The sequence below is a fragment of the Sparus aurata genome, chromosome 15, assembly GCF_900880675.1.
Source record: "Sparus aurata chromosome 15, fSpaAur1.1, whole genome shotgun sequence".
NCBI lineage: Eukaryota > Metazoa > Chordata > Actinopteri > Spariformes > Sparidae > Sparus > Sparus aurata.
The window spans coordinates 10,948,013-10,975,505 of NC_044201.1; the positions used below are offsets into that span (position 1 = coordinate 10,948,013).

A 27,493-nucleotide genomic window follows, 5' to 3' on the forward strand; every position below is an offset into this window, starting at 1 on the left:
TGTAGGCACTCAATGATGACTAGAACTGCTGACTGACTATATTTTGTTCTTTTTGTAGGCAGTGGGGCCCTCACACACTCATTCCATTGGTTTTGCATGTTTCCAGTCACGTCATTTTGTCAAACCAATTTATTTCCCCACTCTGAGCGCATGATGTTTACCTCACCTGTTTGCTATTACTCGACCAACGTGTAATTCTCCTCTCTGCCTCCCGCATTAGAGCAACATATTTTACATAGCGTTTTCTCTCACCTCCACAAAACCTCACTTTGATTGCCAGGACTTACTGTTAGGACAATTTCATTTGGGAGGCAATCTCCTCGCCAACACAGGCTCACTTTCAGTGCTGTGACCAAATCACCTGAAAATAGCTGCAGTCACGAGACCCCCGCGGCCCTGCTCTGAAACCTTAGAGGCATTGCTATACCACAGCCAACTCTATTTATTTAGGTTATTTTCTCTTGCGGTGCATTTCATCACATAGAACAGCTTTTCATTTACAGAGCAGAAAACGCTGCACACAGATTCCGTTGAGTCTGTTGAATTAAATAGTTGATGATGCCAAGAGTTACAGTCCATCATGTTTAGAAAAAAAGAGAAAAACTCAAATAAATAAAAGATTTACAGAGAATGCATCAGGAAGAACCGGCCTCAAGCCTCTAGATGCGTTTCTTTTTATCCCCCTACCATCTCTTGCTGCATGATCAATACTGGTTCTTCAGTCTTTCATCAACGATGCCAGTTTTTATCTGCCGCCAACAAAGACTTGTTTCAAAGACTTTAATTCTTCAAGGTTACATCAAATATTCAGAAGGGCTCATTCAGTCACAGCTCTGTCCTGTATTCCAGGTCAGCGTACGAGCGAAGAAAAAAAAGGGGTGGACAAGTAAAATGAACGCCTGTGCATAAATCAGCCTTTTCCTCTGCAGGGGTTACAATCGGTCACTTGCATGTGATGTTTAATGCCTTGCATGTTTACTACATGCAACGGCCAGAACTAGTCTGCATGCTGCTTAATGAATGTCTTCCTCTCTTTCTCTTTGCCTGTCTGTGCTTCCAGAAGACAACTATACTGAAGGTGGGTATTTTTAATAAGTTAGTTTCCATTCTTGCTACATTCTTTATGCCTACACATTGTCATGGCTAAGGCTCTTCAAATACATGTAAGCAAATGTTTTACACTGGTATTGGTATTGATGTCTTGGAGTGGTAAGTCTGATTAAACTGGTTTTCATTGTTTTTTGGTTTTTTTAGTCTTCTTTATATGAAGTCGAGTCATTTTTGCACAAGGCTGTCACAGCAACGCAGTTAAGCTAATTAAAATCCATCACCCCACATGCAATTCTTTTAATTAACTCATTAAGGTTTATCAGGTAATTAAAGTGAGCAAAATAGTACAAAGGGTGAAAAGGTGAATTTGCCATATCTATCTATCTATCTATCTATCTATCTATCTATATATATATATATATATATATATATATATATATATATATATATATATATATATATATATATATATATATATATAATGATATGATTGTTGCATGCCTCATTGTGAAGTCTGTGTCCAAATGATTCGACAAATGCCTCGGTTATATTTTTCATCTAGTTTTGAGTTACACAATTAGAATCAGCTTTTCTAATTTCATACTGCCCGGCGGTACTTTGAGTAGCCTTGGAGTACCGCTGGCTGTCTGAACTAATTGAACTTGTGATTTGTGGGATTCAGTGCTCAGTTTGATCGCAAGCTGTCACTATGTGATAGGCTATTGGTTTTGCAATCAAAGGGGAAAGTATATGCATTTTTTTTTTTAATCAGTGGTAAGTATATTGCCATACAAAATTAAACCTTAACCCTTTCTACACAGACCTTTTTTAAGAATGCAATTTTGTTCTTTAGTGTTCATTAGTAAGGCTGTTCATTCATCCATGGGGATAGAGTGAATAATTGTAAGTGTGTGGTTGAAATTTTTTAAAACAGCAGGTTAATGACATTCTACTCTGTGTAATAGACAGAAGATTTAACCCCAACAAAAACACTGGAATTAAATAGTTGCTAGCTAACACACAGACTCCTTTGCTATACCAACTGTTGCATCTGCTAGGCAGCTAGATAGCCAACAAGGCAATAAAACCAAACAAAGGTTTAGCTGAAACTAATTTATAACATTAAAAACATGTCCCCTGAATTCCAGAAGAACTCCGGTTAAGAAAATGGGTCCACTATCCAAACACAAAGCAGTTAGTAATGCACCAAAAGCCATGGTGAGCCTGATTTATGTAGGTTATCTATGTAACTCAAATTGATGTAGTACAATTAAAATATTTTTTCAACCAATTTGTTCTACTTGCTAGTCAAATGGAAAATCTTGCTAGTGAAAAACACTGAAACGAAATAGCTAATATAGTTGGAAGCTAACGGAAGAGCTCTCCCTATAGCAGCTGCTGCATTTGCTAGGCAGCTAGCGAGCTGGAAATTTAGTATTAGCAAACATAGTTTTAGCACCGTTTTAGCACAATTAAGTGTTGAAATTGAATTGCAATGCTAAAAAACATGTCACCTGAATTCCAGAAGAACTAGGGAGAGCAAATGAATCCATAAGCCACACAAAGCAGTCAGCGGACAGCCATGGTTAGCCTAATGGGCTAAGTTATCTCACTCAAATGAACGTGGCACAACCAAAACTGTTAATACAAGCAGTTTGTACTATTTGCTGCTCAAAATGGTAAGGTGACCAGATCATTTCCAATCATCTTCCTTTTTCTTCCTGTACAATGTGACTCAGATGTTATATGGACACTTGACAGCTGCTGAAGGGCAATGTGAAACGTTCTCCAGCTATATCTGTGTATAGGGATCGCTTTTTCATTCCTAGGTGGTGCGACAGTGGTGTGAATACTTCTGTTGTTAGGGAGAGAAAACCAAAGGTCAATCTGAATTTAGATTTCTGAATGATGACTAGTAAGTGGCGGATGACGCATTGCAACCAGCTTTGGTTGACTGAATGCTCATCATGCTGACCCTTGTCTGTGCACCCTCCTCCTTCTCTCCGTCCCACTCTTCCCCTGTCCCACCGCTCCCCAAGTACCACAGACATCTGCTCTGTCGGAGATGCCTGCGTGTCAGTGTTGCACAGCTTCCCATGATCCCTTGTTCTCTTCTGACTGTGCTCTTGTTTTCCTTTAAGGTCTGGCACACCTGATGATGGGCGACCAAGGTATGAGCTCTGTTCCTTCTACCCGCCATTCCTCCATTGTCCCTCCTGCTCCCATTGTGCTCTGAAATGTGTGTTGCCTCTAACTCTTTGCGCGGTGCCCGGGCTTGAAGCTGCTCAGATATGAGCTGTCATTTTCGTATTTTGAACGACCTAGTTGATATTCATTCTTCCATGGACTTTTTTTTTCTTTTTTTTTTTTTCACATGACCTCTTTTTCGAGCTCATTTAGCTTTCTGCTCCCCACTCTGCCGGGTGTCAATTTCCTCTCATCTTTTCTTTTTAATTATTCCCACCTACTGTACATTCTGATGTTTTATGATGATGTGGTTCAAGCGAGGGAACTCTTGCATTCACATTATTAGGGTGTAATGCATGGTGGTGGAGACCAGCTTACTGAATTTTTCAGACAACCCTTGCTTCTGTAGTGCATGCTGCGAGTGTCTGCGCAGACAGTCCATCCATTCAGTCTTCGATCTTTCCATTTGTGTGGCGACTGCATGTCCTTCTCATGCAGCAGAGCAGGGATGTGAACTCTCCGTCTTTCTCTCTCCTTTTTGCCAGCCCCCATTTCCTCTCTTACATTTGTAGCCATCAAGCCTCTCTCTCATGTCGTCTGTCCTTTTCCGACTTGACCATGACACTTATCGGTGTCTCCTCTCCTTTTGTTCTCCCTTTTTGTCTGGAATCTGCTTTCTTCATGGAACATTTCATCAAATCTCATAGGTAAAAGTAAAGGTACTACCCTTTCAATTATCCGAATCAGTTAAACTATGACAGCAGTGTTTTCTGACATTATATACTCACTTAAATGAAGTATATAAAGTCATTTGCATTTTTACTTACACAAATAATAAAAAAAAGCTTTCTCAACTATAAAATGAAAGCTTCTCAAGGTAGGTCCCGCTTTCGCTTTGCATTCACACGTTTAAGCTGTGTCACCTGTTTCTTTTGTGCTCGATTGCATGGGAATCATAAATGAGACTCACATGGGCATATGAACACAAATAGTTGCTGTCCTAGTTCCAGTACACCACCACCATCACCACCCAGGGGTAACTACACTCTCTTTGTTCAAACAATGGGTTTTGGGTTTTGCGGGTGAGGCTTGATCATAGTGTTGTGGGCCTCCCATCCTGGCTGTGATCCTCACCTCTTCTCCCTGTGGGGTAAGTGGACTTCTGATCTTTGCCATTTGACTCTCCTCCTCAGGGCAGAGAGGGGAAGCTTGGCTTCTAAGGTCCCTACTGAGCATTCAAGGTAAAACTTTGATTCTTTCAAGTTGGTTACTGAAGTGAAGCCAAATTTAGCAATCATCATTAGCTTACTGAAGTGTGGGAACCTTGAATGTCACTTACGAATTGGAGAACATCATGTAATAATACTGTGAAACGTCACATTTTGAAAAGTGGTGATTAGCACCGTGACATTCAAGTGTTCCACTCGCACTGTGATTACTTTGATTTTGCTTGCTCTTGCTGTTGCTTTGACATTTACTGTGCTATTAGTTCCAGTTTTGCAAAGTGCTTATGAGCAGTTTTTGGATCATTTCTATTTCTTGACACCAAACAGAGAAGATATTGTTTTGTGTAAAATGCTATCTCTTGTCATGTACTTGTGAAGCGTCGTCTGAACAGGTAAGTCTTCTTCAAACTGCGTGTGAGGTGCTACTTCTTGCTGAAGTGTGAACAGGAATCGTTGCTATTGGTATCTCAGTTATTCTGCCGCTGGAAGCTGCAACAATACATGAATAACATTTGCATGCAAACACACGTGTGCGCGCACACACACACACACCAACACACACACACACACACACACACACACCATTCTCCATGATAAGATGTTGAGATTGACTTTTCCGTCGGCCAAGGTAAGTGTCATTTCCATAGACCTACTGGTTGCTTATGGCTCTGCAAATGGTTGCATTCAACATGGCTTCTCATTACACATGTATTTGACACACATACAACAAGTAAAAAGAACTCAGAAGTCTTGGAAAACCTTTGGACAGATAGTTCTCATTGACCAATTTATGTCAAGAAATATAAGTAGTGTTGTTGCCTAAACCTAACCACACTGTGACAGAAAACTAGCTAGCTAATGTTGACATTGCTAACGCTAGCTAGCTTACAAACATTTTTTATGTTTTTTTTTTCACCAAAACTGCAACAACCAAGACTGGAATCGAAACACAGATACCACATGAAACCAACGGCGTTACACTTTTGGCTCACAACCCTTGCTAGAAGCTGGAACCAACTCTAAGAGATCTTACTCAGATGTAAACAAAACAGTCATTTTGTAGCAGACAACATTTTTGAAATTTAAAATAATGTTTCACGTAAAAGTAGATACTGCCTTTCTGCACCTTTCTTCAAGCTCTAAAGATGTATTATTAAAAAAATATATATATTTGGCAGCATAAAAATTTTATGTTAATTATTAATTTAATTAATGTTATTAAGTCAATAATACAACGTACAGGACAAAAACCCTAGTCTTCAGTCTTTTTTAACAGTCCCGTGCTCAACTCTTCCTCCACCAAAGTCTGCTCCCTATGAGCACAGTTGCGATGATGGTCCTGCAGCGACATTAATTATGATGTTTTATGAACGACCCCAAACATGAGCTGGGACGCTCCGACATCGCAGCGCGATTGGTCATTCTGCACGATGGCCCCTGGAACGAAATTAAATCAAGTGACTTTAATTGTAATAGCCATTAATCTCAAATCACACTGCCTCACTGGACTTTAATTATGATGTTGTAGGAACGACACCGACACGGTGATGTCAGATAAACCGTAAACCCTCTTTTATACACCACATATACACTGGCTCGTGTTTTTAGTGTGCACCGCATGGCATTCACGTGAGACCCACAGGTTTTTACTACCTAAGACCCGGCTTTGATGTGGCAGAAGGAGAGCCACGGGGGGAGATCGAGAGAATGCTGATGAGGCACAAATCTGAGCCCACTGCTTCTAATTTGGGCCATTGTTAGCTGTTCCCTGTGTTACAGTGTGAAGTCCAGTTATGTACTGTGTGGTCACAAACACATATCCCCTCTTGAGTATTAAAGCCAGTGAGTGAGGATGGTGCCTGTATTCATTGTGTGCTTTAAGCCTGCGAGAACACTGTGTATATGAGGATATAATGTTAGCCCCCTCTGAGGTCCTCCCGTGTCACGTTTAACCACTTGTATGGTTTATCCGTCACGGCTGCTCCCTTGAGGACGGGCGAGTTGCTGTGCGCTGCTTTCAGCTGGGGTACTGATGCCGGATTTCTAAAAAACCCTGTTCCATCCAGCTCTAGGAAACAGGCCATACAGCAGGATAAGTCATAATACCGCTGGCACACAAATCACAGAGTATTTAATTGCTGTCATCACAATAAACTGCCATGTGCAGCTTAAGAGGGGCGGCAGGCTGTGCAGACAGGCTTACAGGTACAACTGGGCTTTTTCTAAATTAGTATACTTTCTAATGTAATTGCTTTCACTGTCTAAAGATGGAAATTGTCGCTGTTAATTGTACTATAGAATGCCCATTCGGAGCTATTGTATGTCTGTGATATGTTCAATAAAAAAAAATTAAAAAAAAATAAATAAAAAAATTAGAATGCCCATTCGCAGGGATTTCTGTGAGGTGGACGAACAGATCCCCTCGCTAGTTTGTTTGCGCTTGATGTGCTCTATTTTTGTTTGTCAAATGTAATGGATGTTTACAATGCTTTTTTTTTTATCTAAGTGGATGCTGACACACTAGGGCCTTTTAATTAAGCAATATTACACAAGGGGGTGTGCTCCACTGTCATTTGTGGCACAACAGTGATGCGGCGAGGGACAAGGCGCCTGCGATTGTGCAACTGTTGCCAACAAAAATACAGATCCAGTCAAAATGTATTTATGTCTCGGGGCAATTAGATCTCAAAATAAGTAACAACAACATCAACAACAACAACAACTTTTGACTGTTATCTTCATTTCAAGGATAAACATGGGGTCTGACTAAGAACTGGAAAACAATCGATCCTGTCACTTCACTTCTATGTCTGGTGAAACCTAGGTTACTACTCCAGAAGTAGGCCGACCCTTACTTGAGTCAAGTTTGAGCAGCCGCTAATGCTTTCAGGATCGTGGTATGTCCCAAACGGAATAAATAGCACACACGTAAACAAAAAACTGCAAAACTAGGCCAGTCCGCTTTCCACAGAGAAATTTAGCAACCACATCTGTAAATTTCACGTGTACTATTTAGCTAGAAGCGGCGTTCGCCCTCTTCACCAGCACAGCTGATTGAGGATGCAGGAGCAGCTAGAAATCAGAGGCTGAACAGTTTATGTGCAATCGAAACGTTTCCTACAACTCCAGAGTGATCTTAAGTCCAAACGTCGAAATGTATTGAAATAAAATAGTTGTTATCATTTCTAAAATTCACAACATGTTGTTATCTAACGAAATACCGCTCTGCGCATCATTCAGTTTGTTCGTTTAGTCTTTCAAAAACAACATTATCACACCGCAGCACAAACGGGAGGCAGGCACGTGCATTAGCACAACCTCATCTAACAGCACCATGATTTATATTTAAGTAAGAAAAAGTTGGATTAATAAAAACAAATAAGACTAACGAATTTAAGGTAAGGCATCGCTGATCCAGGTATGTTGGAGGGCTGTGCAAATGCAGTGGTCATGCTCACGTTTCAAAATGTTTCATTAAAGCTCAGAAGTATGCTACAACTGTTACTTAAACAGCTGATTTAAATGAGGTTACCGGGAGGTGAGGGAGTCTGTACACGCCCTCTGTGGTTCATGACTTATTTACATGATTAAAAACATCTGAAGTTCCATGTTGCAGGGGTTAGTTTTCTGCTGGAATTGTGCACTGAACTGAGCCCGAACACATTCACAGCCATCGTAGGAGTTAACACAGTGTGAATATTAGTCATGTTCTCACACATACAAATCCACTGTGGTCTGTGGGTTTTAACAATAACAATTCAGACAAAGATCCGTACGTGTGTGTCTTTTCCTGTGATTAAATCTATGCATCTATTTATGTTCTATGAATAAAACCCATGGCCACATGCGATGAAACAACGCTCTCGCTGTTTGCATCACGCAAAGTGCAGCAGTGATGGTAGTACCGTATATACAGAATTAATAATTAAATCACATGCTTACATCCATGCGAGATAGATAAAGATGTACGGGCAGTTCTGTGTTCTGAGTGATAAAACCGACATCATGAACAGCTATAGAGTTCGGGTCCCATCTAATCCAGGACATGTTGACTTCACACTGAGGCAAAGCATCGTGTAAGGAGATGTGCATATGTTTGCATTCCTAATGGCACGGTGTGGTACTTAAGCTGGGATTCAGAGAGTAGCTCAGTGAGTAGGAGTGTGTTTGGGTCATTGAAAGACATTGCGAAAGCCTCACTTGACACGCAGTATGTGGGATTTTTGAAGTACCACCCATTTTACTTCAACGCAAACTCAGTAAGATCCAATGTGTCCAATATTATGCAAAGTTTGACCATCTGCATAACTGCAAAGGTCACGATGAAGCAGGGTTTGAAGAGCTCCATCACTGGATGCTTCAGCTCACACCCTTGAAAAAAATAGCAGCTCTGACAGGCTTATGTATTTTGAATATTTTGTATCAAAAGTGATTTGTAACCTTCCCTTCCATGCTATCCAGCTTCTTACGGAGGAATTTGTTTTTGTGATACTATGCCAACTGCACCATGGAGGTTTTAGGCTTTCGTAAAACTGTATGTTTTGCGTTGGGGTCGTTACCCCCCAAAAAGCAATGGATTCCACATTACTTGTTTGAAAAGTAATGCATTACTTTACGTGTTTACTCCCTGTATAGAGGAACCCATTACACATTTCATGACACTGATTCAGCCCTTTCCTAAGAAGGGGGACATACACAAGATATTTCTTTTATGCTGTCGAATATTGTAATGCCACTGAGCTGACAGAGAAAACCTGCCACAATGACGGTTGTGCACAGTAACAGCCCGGAAAATAAATGTAAAAAAACACCCAGTACAAATATGGATTGCCTCAAAAATGCATATCAATAAATGAAATAATATGAGGCTGGCCTTCCTGACACCATTAGATTAGAGGGTTAGGAAAAAAATCATGTTTAAATGGCACACGAACTTGAGTTGTTCGCTGGCCAAACTATGGTTTTATAGTAGAGCCCAGCTTATTTTTATTATTATATCATAAGGAGAGGCTAAACAATCATTAGAGGATGTTAATTTTCCATATGGCCAATAGAGAGGTGATGTCATGCCCCTTCTGGTGGACCACCACGCCACCTTATTTCTAAATAAAATATGTTTGGCAGTGAATAGCAAGAGACAATCATTTTTGGACCCTGTTAGAATTGCGCCATGAACTACACACCCGATGTTTGTGAATTTAAAAGATACCTTTCCAAGTCGAGACAGTCACAGTCTGAAATATAAGACTTTGGACATAGGTTATTAGATAGACTGCACACCCATCAGTTGCAATAGTGATGTCGCCTTGTTCAACGTTCACCAAAAACATAAAAACTGACCAGCTCTCCACTCGCATAGCTAAAGTGGTCAACATGGCCAGATTTATTGTGATTTAACACAGGTGACAGCAGTGTTGGTGTTCATCATATTCAGGCACAATTCAATGGGAATGTATTTGTCTCCCCATTGGTAACTGTACATTTATTTTCCAAATAAGATCCCACGGTTGTGGTCTACATACATGTACCCCGTGGGCTTGTATAGGGGTTGGGTTGCACAGGCTGACAGGTTTTGTGAGACGACAGCGAAACATTTGCCGGTTGTCAGCGTACAGCACAATATGTTTTACATACGTGACTATACAGCCGTATGTCAGCTAGAAACAAGCGCTAGAGAGGATTTGTTACAGTTTTCGTCTAACAGATATCCATCGTGTCATTTTTAGCTTAAAGCAATGCATGTGTGTCATCGTGTGTATGACATTGTCGATGGCGTACAAGAACGCCTAGAGTATGCGTTCACATTTTAGTTCTTCTTGATGTTTTGAGAAGTCTTACACCTATTTTTCACAATTTTCCGGCGGAGGGATTCGTTTTTAACGTACAGCGGTGACGATCTAACCCAAAGGTGCCTCACATTTTTGGGATGACAGGCGCAAACCGAAAGAGTAGCCCATATGAAGCACCCGGCGCCGCTGCGATGAAAACGCAACAAGTTCTTTTAGATAACGTGCGACGGCGTGTCAGGGTGCAACTTGTCAAGACTTGTCTGCCTTCTTTATCTGACAGGTAACAAGATGCCATGTGGTGTGCGCTGAATCAACAACAGATGTTGCCTTTGTAGCATCACATGAAACTTGGAAGACTGTCAGCGGAATCCTTTCAGCTCCATTGACTCCCCCAGGATTATCATTCCTCAGCTTTAACCCGAGATAGTAAGCATGTCTGTGGTTGCAGTCGTTCCTCCTTAGACGAAAACAAACCGAGTTAGATGTATGGTCGAAATAGAAAAAAAAAAAAAAAACAGCCCAGATGTCCTTTAGTGAGGGTGGCATTGAGTGCTTATTTCTGACGGTCTTGATTCATACTTCTCCTGGAGGGCACACTCAGAGATAATAACACCTTACAGTGAGGAGTCATCTGGACTCTCATTATGTAAAATGTCAGTGGAAGAGCTGCTCGAGAAGCCGACTCAGAATTTCAGACAAAAACTCAACTGGGTTTATTTCTAGGTTTTGGCATATGGGTAACATCCTCACCATCTGGTCTGAAAACCTCAAACTTATGAGCTTGACTGAATCCCATAATGCATCCAAATCAGAGGCTCTTTGTTTTTCCCCAATCGGAAAATGATGAAAATATGCAAAACAAGGTCTGAGGTTCCTGAGATTCTTCCTCTTTTTTTTTTAAACGCAGAAGAAGATTAACTGTTGTGAAGATAAACTGCTAGACATCCATATACATACAGTCTGTCTCTTCCAGGAGGCAAAGCTATCAATTTCTGTCATATTCAAACAGCTATTTAAGGGAAAGTCACTGAGAACATATAAACATGGAGGTGAAGGAAAATGTTTACCATGGCATTATCTCGCAAGTGTCACAGCCTTGCTGGGTTCTAGACAGTTCTAAGTCTCAGCTATAAGACTCTTTTTTTGTCATTTTTTTTTTCACATCTCTGTACAGATTTTTGCTGAGAAGTCATCAAGAAGTGTTTTAGCATACCTTTATTTTTGCGGGCTTCAGCAAAGATTCCTGTTGACCGACCTAAATTTCAAAAGCTCAGGCTTTCAGCACGACAGTCGCTGAAGTGTCAACGGAAGCAGTCTCCTCCCTGAGATATCTCTAAATCCCTATGTTGGAAATACATGAAAAACATATTTAACAAACGCTGATATAAAGTTTGAGCTGCACTAACACCCTCATTAGCCGCAGGCGACAGACCCCTCAGGGCCGCTGCTACTACGTTGTGGACTGCTACAGAAATATCAAAGAGGTGGCAATTGTGTGCGCTTTGAGTTAAGATAGAATGCCACCAAAATTATGTCAAAACTAATTTCGCAAATTATTAGTCATGCCTCATGACAATAGTGTGAAAAACATGATTAATGCCAGAGTGAGGTGAGAAAGTGTGATGAATAACTGTTGTCATAATTATTTTAGCGAGATATGACAAGGACAACCGGATCACCAGAAGAAATGTTTCACCAAAACCACAGATAAGTTCAAGCAGGACGTCTATTTATGATGCATTTTTACATTTGTTTAGGTTGAATTTGACTATTTCCTTCTGGATAGGTTTAGGCACAAAAAACACTTGATCAGGGCTAGGAAAAAAACATTGTGGTTTGGCCTGAACTTTATGGAACAATATGGTAACAATTTTGACTGGCGTTAAAACATTTTGCTGTATAGGAACATTTCACCAGTTAAGAGGTGATGTGTTGTTACAAGAGTATTCTGTGCTTTTTTAAACTTTTGCAGAAGCCCTAATTTACCAAACCAAAACACATCAACAACACAACATCCTATCAGCAGCAGCATTCAAAACTCTAGTTGTGATTGTTATTAACAAGACCAATATACAGATATATGATAATGATAATATATTTTAATGTGATTTTCTCTACTCTGATTCTTTCTTTTTGTGATCTAGACCCAAAGGTGTAAAGCTTCCCACTCTTGCACATGATGCAGAGATTATTAGAGACGTCAGTAGAGAAAAACTTTTCTTTAGAAGTTTTTGATTGAGTCGTATCTTGTTAGCTTTCTTCAACAGCTCGGATTTATCAGGGGACCTCTTTTTTTAAGAGGATCCCAGTTGTCAGGTTGGGAACAACCCCCGCCGACTGCCGTGCTTATCTGATTAGCAGCTTACGGTGGAGTGGCAGTATAATAGCAGGATATCCTAGGTGTTGGTGTGGAGAGCTAAACAAAAAAAACATCAAGGAAAGTGAAAACTGGCTGAGTTTCAGCTCACCACCTGCGTTGTCTATGAAGCTGACTCATATAACAGTTTATAAAGAAAAAAAAAATTTGCCCAATTAATCCTGACATCTAGGCTAAACTACAGGAGGGCCACATAATCAACTCTGCCGATAAAAGCCAACAAGGTCAAAGGACAAAGTCATTTGGCCTTATGACAAAAGAGTAAAGCGGATGACTCATGGCTTTAAGGGATTATTGGCAGATCCTCTGCCTCAGTGTCTGCCATGTTTCACCGCCATGTTTTTACAGTAGCCCAGAATGGCAAAAACATGCTGACTAGAAAGGGCCTTTCACGTTTTCCTTGTTTTTAGTGGATACCACAAGGGGAGGGGGAGACGAGGGGTTTTTTCACATATTGCATTCTATGAATCTACTTGAAAGACACTCAAGGTAACTTATGACGAAAATGCTTTGATGTGCGTTTGATGCGCTGGTTTTAAGAGCAGTCCGTCCTCATCAAAAAACGACCATATAGGTTGACTGTTAAAGCAGCTTATTAATATCCATACAGATGCTTTTCGTTAGGTGGCGACCTTTAGAGGCACGAGTCATTATTACGGCAACAAGTCTGCTTGGGATGGTTGGGATAGGCAATGCAGGACTTTCATCCGCTGTTGGTGTCCACTGTGAAACCACAAGTCAACATCAAGTTATTCAGACTTACTAACATAACTTGTGTATCTCAAGTTTGTGACGTTGGCGTATTCGTAAGTTAATTTAGATGAGTAATACATTTATTATAACACAAACCATGCGTTTTCCTAAACCTAACTTACAACACTATGATGAAGGTCCGGTTGCTGGCAGCTTGGGATCCAGATAGCAAAATTCTACTAGCCACCCTCATCCAGCCCACATACCACATGGAATGATGGCAGGGATTTGCCACGGTCTTGCCTGCTTATGGCTCAGATCTGGCGAACAGGAGCGAACCGCCCAAGTGCCATCATTCCATGCAGTATGTTGGCCGGTTGAACCTATCTGGTGTAGGCCAGATCTGGAACGTAGCAATTTTGCTATTTAGGAGTCACTGACAATCGACCAATTCAGCTATTTTGGTATGATGATGTGTTGTTGTAGAGCCTTTGGAAACTTTTCTACTAATACTAATACTACTGCTCAAAACAATCACACCATCTGTATGTTCCGGTATATATACATAATGACTTTGCATTATCTGCCAGCTCGATAAAGGTGTTCTCCATGGCACAGGTTGTCCAAACAAACATCAATACATTACATTATTACTTACTACATACTAATTTCTCTTTTTCTGTGCCTGCACATACACCACCCTGGGGCCATCGGTGTTTGTTCCCAAAAAACAAAAGGTAATTGCACCTGATGGGTCACAGAGGCAGTTTCCACTTCAACAGAGATGGGAAAACAGACTCCTTCGCAGTGCAGAGAAAAAAGGCTCCGTAATTGCCTGGAGTGAGATTTGTGTATCTTGACATGGCAGATTGGCAAGACGGCACTAAAGCTCCACAGATTAGTACATTACCACAGATTCTGTTCCTGAGGGGGAGGCAGGGAGACATACAGAGAGAGTGAAGGACTTAAGGCAGACTGAGAGAGGCATTTAAAGGAATGAGCTCAAGGAGATGGGCAGAGAAAGGAAGAGGGGTACTACTTGGAATGAAGAAGTGTGATAAAGTGGGATTATAAAACACAGGCATGCGATTATAATGGACTTGAAAAATACAGTAATGAAGGAAAACAGAAAAACACTCAGACGGTTGCCTCAAGTTAAATAAAAGAGTATTTTCTTTTGAAGAAAATTAGGTTTATTTGTTTTCGGGTAAACATCTATTTTCATACATCAGGCCTGCCCGTCTGGCTTTCTGATAGACATGTTTTGCCTTTTTGTGCCAGTCTTCAGCGTCATCGTCAGCATCCTCAATCAGATAAGAAGCAGCACACCCTCACATCTCTGAACTGTCATAACAGACAGCCTTTCTGAGTTTGGAGGCAGGTTTCAGCAGTATTCCCGGATCATCAACAATTACAAATTCCAACGGTGGACTTTGAATTAATAGTTATCAATTCCCTTCCCAAAGAATATTTATTACAAAAGATGACAGGCATATATTTTTTTCCCCCAACCTTAAGAAAGGGCGAAGGAGAATGTAGAATAAAAAGGTTGGATCAATATGAACAAGGCTCATCTGGCTCCCCAGGTAGAGTGGAAGGAGATCTGCTCCAGATCAATATAGCTGGTCGATGCCAGTGAGAGACTGCAGTGATGAAAAACTCTATTTCTTGGCCCGCAGAAGGGAGTGGATGAATCTTAGCAGAAAATAGATAAAAGGGAGATACCTATACTTCAGCTGCAGACTGTGAAATGCATCCTTTGCATGTCGGTTTGTTTAGTTATGGTTCAGCGTTTAGATCATGGATTATGGCCATTTTACTGGCCTCCGCTGATGAAATGCTGCCAGGTGTTGTTATGATGCACTGTAAGGGGTATGAAATCATATTTATCCCTTCAAGTGTGTGTTGTGAAATGAGATAAAAATGTACACAATGCGTGTTTACAGAGCGACGTAGGGTGCTGTAGTGCCGCTTTGTGTAGGTGATTTATGAGAGCAAGCCAGTGGCTTAGCTTGCTTCAAAAGGGATTGTTATTCCCCCCATCTTTAATGGTTCATTCATCTTCCCATTACACCATCATTCTGCAGTGTGTTACTTTGCAGACATGTTGGATAAAAGGGATCCAGTGTGACTAATTTATGAAATCACTCACGCTCCAGTGCATACCGTCCTTCCCATGACCGTTGCCCAGTCTTTTGATTGTGGCATTAACATGTACTGTTAGATATGGAGAGAAATAGGTGTCAAAAATCCATTTGCATTTTTATCATTTCAGTGCATTTGTCTATCCACCAACAAATAATCCTTCCACATTTCTTTTAAATAAATGCAGTTAGGCATTATACATAAATATTTCTAAGTAGGAGTTTGGGTTTGAAATACCATCTGTACATTTATGTATTTATTTATTTGTTTAACACATTGATTTGTAACTGTATTGTCCACTTCAATGTGTGAAGTCTTAAGGTGCTCATGAAAACTTGACTCTAGAGGAAGCTCGACGTAATCTGATAAATTGCCTTTAGTGATGCCATTTGGTGAGTTGTATTCTGGGTAATGTAGGCACCACTGGCCACTCCTGTAGCACTGTTGGACTCATCATGGATGGTTTAAAACACATATGTATTAATCATCTTTTTTCATTCCATGCATTCTTCTTCCTTTTCGAAACCTGGAGCCTAGGTTACCCATGATGCAAGTTAGCCACGGCGTGACATCACTGGAGGCAATTTATCAGCTTCCTCTAAAGCCACAAAAGGCCTTATACTGCTTTTTTTAACATATGCAGCCACACTCCCCTTATCTGTAAACACTCTAAAGTGTAAAGGTAGTGGAGCTACCCATTCATATGCTTAGAAATTGCTTTAAAATGTAAATTATATTAAAGAAATGGACACCAAGTCGTGTAGTATTGAAAAAAGAATGAACAGGCCACTGTACAGTATTAATGATTACCATATTTGACTTAAAAATGTTACAAAGACACTTAGAACTGAAATGACATCATGAAACATAGGTTGTCAGTAGATTTGACATTTATTTCTCTCCATAGATTTAAATACAAATAACAGAACTTATGTGATAAATGAAACTATAATTAGGACTCGAGAGTTCTTGCACTATTGATATAACATTCTGTGAATATTTTCATCTGACCGGCCGAACCCAAAAGTGGAAACCTTTTCCAGTGATGCATAGCGAGGAAATGGCAAGGCTCCCTGTGGGAAATTGAATAGTCCATTTCCAATTGAGTGTGCCCTGGAAAATCCATGGGGGTCAGTGGCAATTTGTCTCAGGAGGTCTGCATCGAGAGTCATTATGCTCAAGACCAACATGTCCCCAGGGACAGAACCATTCTTTATTCCTTTTTGATATATACATATATATATATAAATATTTCCCCTCTCTACTTGTGCTCCCTTCTTGCAAACAGGTTTGAAGATTCCCCCCCCCATTTAGAGGAGGAACACGCGAGGTTGCATAACAGTGTAATACCCAGCACAATACAACACTTTCCTCTGTCATACTGAAGCTGCATCTTATTAACCTCTATTTTTGAGGAGCTCATGCTTGTTTAACAAATTGCTCGTATCCCTTGTTTAATTTTTAGGAAAGTGCCACATCCACTCCACACACAAGACAAATTTTGTTGTTGCGCCGATTAAAGGTGTCGTGAATTTTAATGGGCAGTGTGTGCTGCTATCAATCATCACAGTTTAGTCATGTTTTAGTGGGAGGAAGGTGACTTTTGGACAAATGTTGATATACAAACCTCAGACTATTTTTCTTAGCTGCAACCACACGAGTTGCTGTGACTCAGTTCCATTTTCAGGATTCTTCTTCCTAGTTAACCCCACGTGCCTGTTGCAGTGCAGGATCTTGGCAATAGCTTCCTCTGACAAAGCAACTCTTGCTAATTTGTTTGCTCAGGCACGGTCTTGGCCAAGGATTTTGTTGTTGATGAACAATTCGCATTCATGACTGAGAATATAAACGAGCGAGCAGTTCATGGAGGGGATCAGACGAGACTCGTCATAGAATTCACAGTAATGTCACCTTTGTTTTTTCACACCGAAGGGCAATGTTTGAAGTTGCACTAATATATTTGCTGTTGCTGCTGTCGTGGCACCCTGATCGGTGCTCTGTTTTCAGCTCAGAGAGGTGCTTGAGAAAAGAGAGGTCCCTCAGAAAATGATGTGCTTCCTCCACTAATAGCTCCACTGCGCTGTACAGTGTGCTCATTTATTGATTTATTTATTGACACATGTGTCCGGAAATTACCCACCTTTTAGTTGGTCTCATTGAAACACAAAAAAGCACAACTCTTACTCGCACGACCACATAATGAAGCCACAGTTTGGCTGGTTTACAATAAGTGGTCCCCTTTATATCCCCTTCCATTCAAGCTCTTTGTCATGTAGTGCTTCCTGAAATGGCAGCTTGCAATGAGACATGAGGTTTACATTTAAAACCATCCTGCTTCATTAAAGTGCCTGTTCCGGCTGCTCGTCTGAGGAAGTGTTTTTTCGCTTTTGGATTTTGTAAATTCATCCGCCTCTGTGTTATTCATTTGCCCTCCCCTCTCATTTCCTGCCTCGGCTTTTTTTTCTCTCTCTCTCTGTCTCGCAGCTCCTCGGATTCGAATCACCTGTGCGTTGCCCACACATCCTTAGAGAGAGAAAACAAGCCGATGAAAGACAGTGGGAGATTACATGACCCCATTTGATCCATAGCTGCTGTATCAATGAGTTTCTAGTTATCAGTGCAGTCTTGTTTTGGCTTGTGGATGAGATCCAGTGCGCAGCGACATCAAAGCGGCAGCAGTATTACTGTTCACTGTTGTTAGAGGAAGTTCAGCAGAACATGACGATACCCTTCAAACCTTCTGTCTGACTGCAACACTACCTAGATCATACAGAAGGACCTGAAATACCAAAGGAGGCTTACTTTCGAGAGGAGCTGAGACTTCCAGACTACTTGTCATAAGCATTATACTGTATGAAAACATCTGGGGAATCTAGGGCACTGACATGTTTTATTTTGATTCATGCAGGTATCAGAGAGGACAATTTTTGCAAGGAATGCCTCATTGCTGCCACAGAAACAACCATTAGTGGTATAACCCTTTAAGTTGTTAAAGGGTGACTCCACCAATTTCACTACAAAGTACTACTGCATCTGTGAAAGAAAGTGACATAAAACCTTTTGTGGCTCCAGAAGAAGCTGCGTGTAATGTGATTAATTGCCCTCAGCGATGTCAGTCAGTGGCTTAGTTGCATTGTGGCTAATGTAGGCACCACGTGTTTGAATGTGTGGATTAAAAAATGCAATGTCTTTGGTTGTGCTGTATCAATTGTTTTTAAACTGTCCACGAAGAGTCCAACACAAGAGCGCAATACTAGATCAGAGGCAAACCTGGAGCCTACGTTACCCACAATGCAATTCAGCTGTGTGACATCGCCGGAGGGAATTTATCAGATTACATGCAGCTTCCTCCGGAGCCACAAAAGGTTTAACACTACTTTCTTTGTATATGCACTAGTAGTCCCCGAGACCTGTAAATACACTTTAATGTGTAAAGTTACCCTTTAACGTCACAGCACAGGCTGCTCTCTTCAGCTACACAGTGCAAACTGTTTACATTAAAAGCCATTGGGGTTACCTTCCACATAAGCTTTGTATCACTACTTACATCAACAGACACAATGTCTAGTGTGTGCCTTCCCAAGCTCAATTCAGGCTGTTGATTTTCCAGTACGGTTTGGTTTGAGTAAATATAAAATATATTGATTTTATGATATATATTTGTGAATGACACATCAGCCGCAGCCTGCTATGTGATGACAATAACTGAACAAAAATGCCCACTCCCTCTGTCTAAAATAAGATTCTTCTTCTTTATTATTGTTGTTTTATTTTGAATAGTGCTTTCTAACTGAACAATTAAACTGACAACGTTGAATCATTTCTAATGGAAACAATGCCCCACAGCAAGTTAAATTCTTAATAAATGCAGACAGACGGACAAATTGCAGTGTTTTCACTTGAATCATGACATGATTGCCTTTTAATGGTGATATTTCAGCGCATGTAATTTCCGAGCTGTCTTGCTGGTATAGTGAGCAGTTCAATGCGTATTGCAGTATAAATATCTTCATGAGATAAAACTGGGAATCTCTTCTCTCCAGTGGCATTAACACCTCTCATGAATTATAGATTAAACTAATTGTTTCAGTTGCCGTTATTCCCCATAGTGTTTTAGTAATCTATCATTTTTTTCTTCCTGATCTCTATCTATCACTGTAATAGGTACGTTTTGTACATGCCTCAATGAAATCTCCCAACACAATTACTTGCTACTTGAAGAATGATAATCTTACAGAGGAATAAATCTGTCACACTGTGGGTCCCGTTGTCTCAGTACATACAACAAAAGACGACATGATCTCAAGCACGCTGGAATTTGAAGGATTTTAATTTTACAGACTCAAGTCAATTACTTTCGGTGTTCCAGCAAATAGTTGCGCCCTGATGCTAGAAGTAAAGTATATATCTCTGATTTTGAAAGTCTTCTCACACAGAAGTCCAATGCTCAGCAGATGTGCATTGTCAGTCTAAAAATAATTCAGACAGAATCAGCCACGGACCAGAAGCCTAAAAAATATGTATATATATTTATTTCTGATGTCTATGCAGGATCTCATTTCCCTGTTTAAAAGGTAGAACCTGCTTTTTACAAAAAAAGGATATTTCACACTTATTAGTACTTGACAAACCCTGTGGTGCCTGCAGGGAACGACATAATGAACTGTAAATATATTGCTTTCAGATGGCCCTGCTGGGGCTATAATTCCCTGTCCCTGAGCTCAGGTGAAGGTCACCTGGGAGCTGTCAAAATGTCCATGTTCCTATGAACGTGCTACCACAGCAAGGCTGGAAAGAATTAAAGGGGCTCTCTGAGTCAGGCCAACCTGGATCATTAATTTTCATTTTTGTTCACAGTCAGCTTTAATTTACCCTTAGCCTTTGTAATTTTGGAGGTATGCGACAGTGAGTATATAAGTAAAGCAGCATTTGGGGATTATATCAAGCTCCACTGAGATAAGTCAGGAACAAGCAAGGCTAATCATGAAATGTCATTATTCCAGGGAAAGGCTGGAATCTCTGATGGACTGATTTTGTGTGACATACCCATTCTCACTTGCATTGCGTCAAATACAGCAGCTTGGTCAATGCTACGCTTTTGAATTTAAATCCATAGGTAATCCTCTAGCATCCCCTCTTAAACTGCCATTCTAGTGCAGCAGTGTAAAGAGCGAGAAAAGTACGAGGTTTGGTTGGATGAGTCATACACTGGACTTTCTCTCCGGAGAAAGGGGTTAGGGTTAGGGGCCTACACCTCGCCATGTTGTTTTTGTGCCTAAACCTGGTCAAGTAGTTTTTGGGCCTCACCCTAACCAAACCACGTCTGCTTCACAAAGTTAATAACAGTCCAAAGGCTACAATATGTCATTATATGTGAAATGTGTATTTGCAAGCTTTGAAAGTCTAACTTGACACTAGATAAGGGTTATTACTAAGAGCCCAAAACGGATGCCAGAAAGGCAGGTAGAGCGTCCTACTGTGAAGCTTAAAGCCACCGAACAAGCTGCTGTATTTGACGAGCTGGGAGTGAGAAATTGCTGGAAGAACACTTAGTTTGTTGTAAATGCAGCAGATTGAACACTGGTGTTTAACACACTTGTGCTCTTACGGGCAAAATCGTCATCCCTTAACTCTTGGAGAAGGCTTTGGCATAGTCAGGAAGTGGACAGTGCTAGGCAAGAGCTGCAGCTTTTTGATTAAAGCCACAGTGAGATGTAACATAAAAAATGGATCCTATCTGGCTGCATCACAAAGCGGAGGTATGTCAGGAGGTCACCCCATCCACCGTAATTGAGATCACACACATTTTTCCTACTCGCTGAAATTAAATTCTGCCGTGTAGAATGGTCACTTCACCGCACAGGAAATTAAAAATCAAAGCCTCCGACAAAGTTATCTGCCAAACATTAGTGAGGGAGTGCTCCGCACGGAAAATCTCTCTCTTTCATATTCCGAGTCTTTGTCTCTGTTATCCTGGTACCATGGTTTAAAAACTGTACCTACAGCCTGCTGCATTCAAGTCTTCCAAGTTTTCGTCAAACAGTGATTTAATCACATATTGAGACAATTAAGCTGTCATTGTAAATCTAGTGAAATGTAATGATCACATTTGTAGAGAAGCATGGTAAAGCTAGGAGTACACTGGTATTGTATCTTTTGTATATGTACTATAGTGTATCGAACATTTGACCAATAAATTATTACCAAAAAAGTCAGAGGGGAGCACAGAAGGAGGTGATGTTCTTTTAATTGTGAATGAATACTGTGTGCTGCTCCAGTTCTGTGGTTGTGGAAAATCGTGACATGAAAACAATTCAAGGCCGATGCACTTTTTAATGTGACAACCCACCAACCCATTGCACAGCAGTTAGAGATTATACTGCTCTGTTTTTTTTTTCTGAGTCATTAAACAAAAAGGCATCTCTGAGAGGGCTTTGGAATGATAATTCTAAACTGGACATGTGATCGACCTTTTTATTCAACTGAATGTTTCGTCACTGTACGATGTGACGGATAAAGATTTATTTTACACAGCATCGACGCTAAACAGCGTGCGTTTCTACATGAAGCATAAAAGCTTGTAAGTGAATCCTGTCAAGAATATTATGAAAACGTTTCCACTTTAGCAGCGGAGTGAGAGGTATCTATATATATAGGATTTAGCCGTATTGGCTCATCAGTGCCTGTTTGTTTAGCTGGAGATTTTATGAGCCGCCTGCTGAACATGTAGTCTGAAACTCTCTGCGGCTTCAATCTTACACAAAACACACTTAAAGAAAATCCTTTAAGCATCTATACGAGGAAAGGTGCGATACTGTTTTTGAAATTATTTATCACGTATGCATATAGGTTAATACATCGACATTTTTACAGCATAAGAACGTGTAAAATGTGTATAATATTGATTTGATGGGCGGCTTCATCAATAATTTTTTCCTATATCTTTATGAACTTGTCAGCGTGGTACCAAGGATACATTATATAAACCATTTAACAGTGCTGGGGCTGCATTTGCTGTGTAATTTAGAGGCTGTGTCGGTGACTAAAATAGGCCTGCAGATAAGAGCTGAGGATGCCTTGCACATCATTAAGTGTGAAATATAACAACACGCCCCTGAGCTGCCTACTGTTCCCCTGGAGAGACGACAGCCAGATAGGGCTCTGCGCAATTATGGCTGGGAGAGCCACAGACCTACCTTCCCTCACATTGCTTCATTTTAAGGCTGCTCTGCAGGGGAGTATTGCAGCACTCCAACTGATAACAAAGGTGCAGCATCCTCTGAATGCTGTTTGTTCTCTGGTCCAGTAAAGCAGTGATAAAAGCTGATGCAGTTCTGATTGGATTTCTCTTCCTGCTAAAGTTCTCCTTGTACATGTACAGCGATGCACGAGCCTCGAGGCAGACTATCAATGGACTCCCAGGAAAGGGGAGAAAGAAAACATTACATTATCTGTGAAGATACCGCACTGGAAAATTGTAGTATACTTGCTCTAAAAGGCAGGATGTTGCGTCCCTCTGCCCCATCTTCCCTTTTCTTACTTCCTTCATTTTGCATGAAAAGTCTGCCTACTTTGTTCCGTACAACTGCATGCTTATATTAGAGCGTACAGTACAGTACGTTTGGCTGGAGCTGTTGGCACGGCAGCGTCATTGTCATGCCGTCAGCTTTTAAATATAATCAAATACCACTTCAGTGAGTCATTTCATTACACGTTTTAGAGCAGCAGAGTAATTAGCGGCAATAACACACAACAGATCCAATCAAACTCCAGCTTTAATTTATTATGCATCACGGCAGCTTCAGCGCTCGCTCTCATGATACATGTAACCCATCCGCACATGTATGCGGCTTGCACAGTGGATGGATGATGAAGAGAAGTGAATGCTGTGTTGACATTGGTATTTTCCAATCTTTCCAATATCCCTCTAAATGTAATACCCTGGGGATCCAAAGATGGGTAAAAAAAAAAAAAAAACTCTCAACATTGTGGTTTTTTAGACTGCTGACAAGCTGTTCTCCGGCTATTAAATCCATTTCTCACTGTCAGTGGAGCTGAAGCAGCTTAGATTTGAATGAGGAGATGCCGGTGCTCCTGCCTCCTGGGACCTATATATACAGTGAGGGCGACCAAGTCCATACTGTACATTGTGTCACAACGGATACCATATAGTAGGATTGTTGAGGAGTTGAAGTTCTTTGGGAGTATAACAAGAAACGTACTGATCATTTGTTATTGTTAAGACTTTACGTCGGGGTTTAATCCATGAATGGTAATGTCATTCATGTAATGAAGTTGATGAGGCGAAACATTAAATATATTGTGTTTTACTGTTTTTAGTTGAGTTATGTATCAACATTGTCACATTCTGATTGATTTATGTTTCACTTGGCATCCCAACGTTTTGGGAATTGTGGTTGTATAAGATCTTCCAGTGATTCATATGAATGTTTTCTGATCTGACACCTTTGTGGTTTGTTTGAGCCATCAGAAGGCACACAGATGGTATTGCTCAAATCTTTAGGAAGACTATTTTAGTCAAAACATTTTAAAGTCCGTGCCAAATCAAATAAGAACTGGGAACAAGAATGCACTGTGTGGGTTGTTTTTGTCCATCCGTCCTTCCCATTCTCGATATATCAACGCCTTGAGGGAATTTCCTCAGTTTTTCCTTTCTTCTGATTAGAATTTGGTGGTCAAAGATCGAGTTCGCCGTGACCTCATGGTGTCTCATACTCGTGAACACCATATATCAGGCCTCAAGGGACTTTCTTCAAATTTGGCTCGAACAACCACTCGGACATAAGGATGAACTGATTAGAATTGGTTGGTCAAATGTCAGTGGTCAAGGTCACTGTGACCATATGGCATCCCGTACTCATGAACACCATATCTCACGAACGCCTTGAGGGAATTTCTTCAAATTTGGTGCAAACAGCCACTTAGAAAAAAAGGATGAACTGATTAGAATTTGGTGGTGAAAGGTCAGTGGTCTAGGTCATTGTGACCTCACAAAACACATTTTGGCCATCACTGAACAATTCGTATGATGGTTATGACAACATTTTACAATTATGTAATCCCAGACATCGTCACTCACTCTGTAAAGCATTTGTGATTGACACGGATGGCGTTGTTCTCTCGCATGGACAAAAAAAAAAAATATGCTAAAATGGGTTGGCGAATATACCTGGGCAGCCATTTGGATTGTATCGATTAGAAGTACAATATATGCGTGGGAAACTCTGACTTTCTGCAAAAAATGTTACAGGCATGATTCAACACCATAGCTCGGGAACGGCAACCTGACTTGTACGCAGAGGCATACAGATGCAGATGTGCATAGAGATTATTTAATCTGTAACACTTTTAATCTTTCTCATGGTTGAAGCACAGAACTTCAATCTCAACCTTAGGAGTAGTTTAAACAAACAATTACAATTGAAGCTGATGCTATCGTTGTTTGCGTGTACTCACGAAAGGATGCTTGTCAGGACATTGTAAACATAAGCCCTTTGTATGAGTGACCAGAGCTGTCATTCCTCTGTTATGAACAGTCCGGATTAGTCAGCTCATACTCCATAAAATACTGCTTGTTTAACATGAATGGTAAGCCAGAACATGCATGGCACCTCAAACAACCAAATACATCCAGTGTAATGCACACGTTCAAGCATGCAGACATAATTATATTAACACAAAACCCTGACAGAAATCCCTCAGCTTGCACTCGATAAGAGGAAAAGAAAGCTGACAAAGGATTTCTGGTATCAAAATGATTGTTATGAACTTTATCTCAAGCCTTATTTGAGAAACAAATGGCCCTGTCATCAGGAACACACCATCTATAATTCTTTGTCCTTTTTTTTTTTTTTTCCATAAACAGTTATTCCGCCTATGCCGGCCTTGGTGCCAGAAGATAAATAAGGCGAATTAATTTGTGTCAGGATGACAGGAAAGCACTGCTCTGTTTGGCAGGAAAAACAGAGCAGGGAGTGTTATTAATGACTAGACGTGTGGACTGCAAGGACCACAGTCGCTCAGAAGGAGGTCAGGAGAGAGGGAGGCGAGCCAGGGGGACATGGAGGACGGGAACGGGGTGCTAACGCAAGAATAAAGGGAATATTCAGCAAAGTGGCAGATCAACAGAGGAAACTGGTCTTAAGGATGTTAGAACACCCACCACTCCTCAGCACTTGCTTGTCCTAGTTTTTAGCGTCGCCAACCTTGCACCAAATGTCGCTGTGTGATAGTGCAGGATAAAAAAGAAATGTGGGTACCTCAGTGCTGAGTGGAGAACTGTGTTTTGTATCAAGACAACAGTCACATCTGAGGAGCTGTGACCCGACCCCCTAAAGAGATATAACAACTCCTTTTCAACTATTACTTTCTGCACTATTCTCACAGAATAAGTCTTTTGGTGCTCAGTATCATCCCCATAAGTGCTAAATTGTCGTGTGGTTTGAACAGTAATTGGCGGTTAGATTTAATCTCCGCTCGGTTTAATTCATCATTGATCATTTGAATGAAAAACCCGGGACTTTGGTTTTCTCATCTTGCAAGACCCTGAAAACGTAATGTCTCCGTCAACTCTTAGCAATAGCACCCTTCATGGACACAGCATTCTCTGCCAAAGCTAGGACAGTGTTTGAAAATGCCCATTTCTTTCGCTCATCTGCAATTACATTTTTAAAAATTATTTTACCAATGTTTTAATTTTTAGCCTTTTTCTTTTTTTTTAGCCTTATGCGCAGAACAACTGTTAAAATACTGTTTTAAACACTTTTAAAATAGAATCAAATTGATTTTCATCTTTATAGCCCAATAATCACGAGAGATACTTCACAAGTATGATAAGCACAGTAAGAATAGTATGCTCTAAGCATATTAAGCTGTGTGTTGGGTATATCCATAAGACAAACATAAAAATTCAACAAAACGCAAACAGTACATATGCCCTTTGGTGTGTGGAGTAAGTGAAGAGATTTTCCTGGACTGACGCTAGATTTTTCCGGCCTGAATCATTATCCCAGTCCGCCCCTGATCAGTGCTGGTGTTACGTCGCCAGCACCTCCAAAATTACAGTTGACGCTAAACTTAGTGTGTTGTTAGCAAGTTTCATAGATGCATGAACGTGTGCTGCAGTGTGTAAAAATATCAACAGCGAAACCAAGTCATGGTGCTCACAGATTTTGTTTTTGAAACACAGTGAATTCCACCATATGTGAACCAGTGCTCTGCTGTTGTTAATTTACAACAGTGGTGAAACTTTGCATTAAGCAGTTCTTCTGGTTACCTTGCTGCCTCAGCTTTTTCTAATGGCTGAACAGCAGATATGAGTTAGCCAAAAAAACTTAGCTGCCCTTCGCAAAGTCAAACATTGCTCCTCTCGACATTAAATATGAAAATGACCTGCTTGCTGCACCTTCCTCTCCCCAAGACACCCCACTCAGAGACAGATGTGGGCAACAAAAACACATGAATAAGTCTTTTTTTCTGATAGCAAGCAGAACAGTGTCACTGCTGGGCTGGCTGGTGTAAGCAGCCATGAGTCACTTTAACCTTCTGGATATTGTCAGAAATTCATATGTGAGCCATTTGGAGCACAGGCATGGTTTTGGGTCCTATTTGAGTGGTTGTGAGCTGGGGGGTTTCCCAAGCTGCCAGAAGCTCTTTAAGTGCCTCTGGTATTAACCATCAGAATTTAAACACACTGAATTATTCATTTATTTATTTTTCTTGCCTAAAAGTTTTAACACAAAAATAAGCCTGCAGATGGCCTGTAATTGTCCCTGGTAGCTGTACAACACAAGGAGTCCAAATCATACAGTCTTATATGGTTCGAGTTCAAAATTCAAAACAATTTCACTGAAAATTAACACAGAACACATGTTTTCTAAGAAATTATTCAGGCGTCTGGCCAAAAAAAAGCCATTTTGTGATCTCCAGACACCCCTGCCTGAGAGTAACACAGCCAAAGTCAAAAACAAATGCTTAGGCGGAAAGACAACCTATTCAAAGAGTGA

The 27,493-nt window shown here is 40.7% G+C and overlaps 1 protein-coding gene across 39 annotated transcripts in view; it reads left to right on the plus strand.

Annotated features, from left to right (window-relative positions):
• The window catches only part of LOC115597081 (neurexin-1a), a 276,475-nt gene that overhangs the window by 22,090 nt on the left and 226,892 nt on the right, over positions 1–27,493 (plus strand). For 12 of the 39 annotated variants that reach the window (XM_030442701.1, XM_030442706.1, XM_030442725.1 and 9 more), the window contains exons 3-6: positions 1,061–1,078; positions 3,192–3,221; positions 3,945–3,956; positions 4,431–4,478. The exons of 5 other annotated variants lie outside the window; for them this stretch is intronic. In XM_030442701.1, the coding sequence (XP_030298561.1) occupies positions 1,061–1,078; positions 3,192–3,221; positions 3,945–3,956; positions 4,431–4,478 (108 nt within the window). The remainder of the gene's footprint in view (positions 1–1,060; positions 1,079–3,191; positions 3,222–3,944; positions 3,957–4,430; positions 4,479–27,493) is intronic. 22 more of the 39 variants (XM_030442712.1, XM_030442719.1, XM_030442710.1 and 19 more) reach the window with 11 other exon arrangements.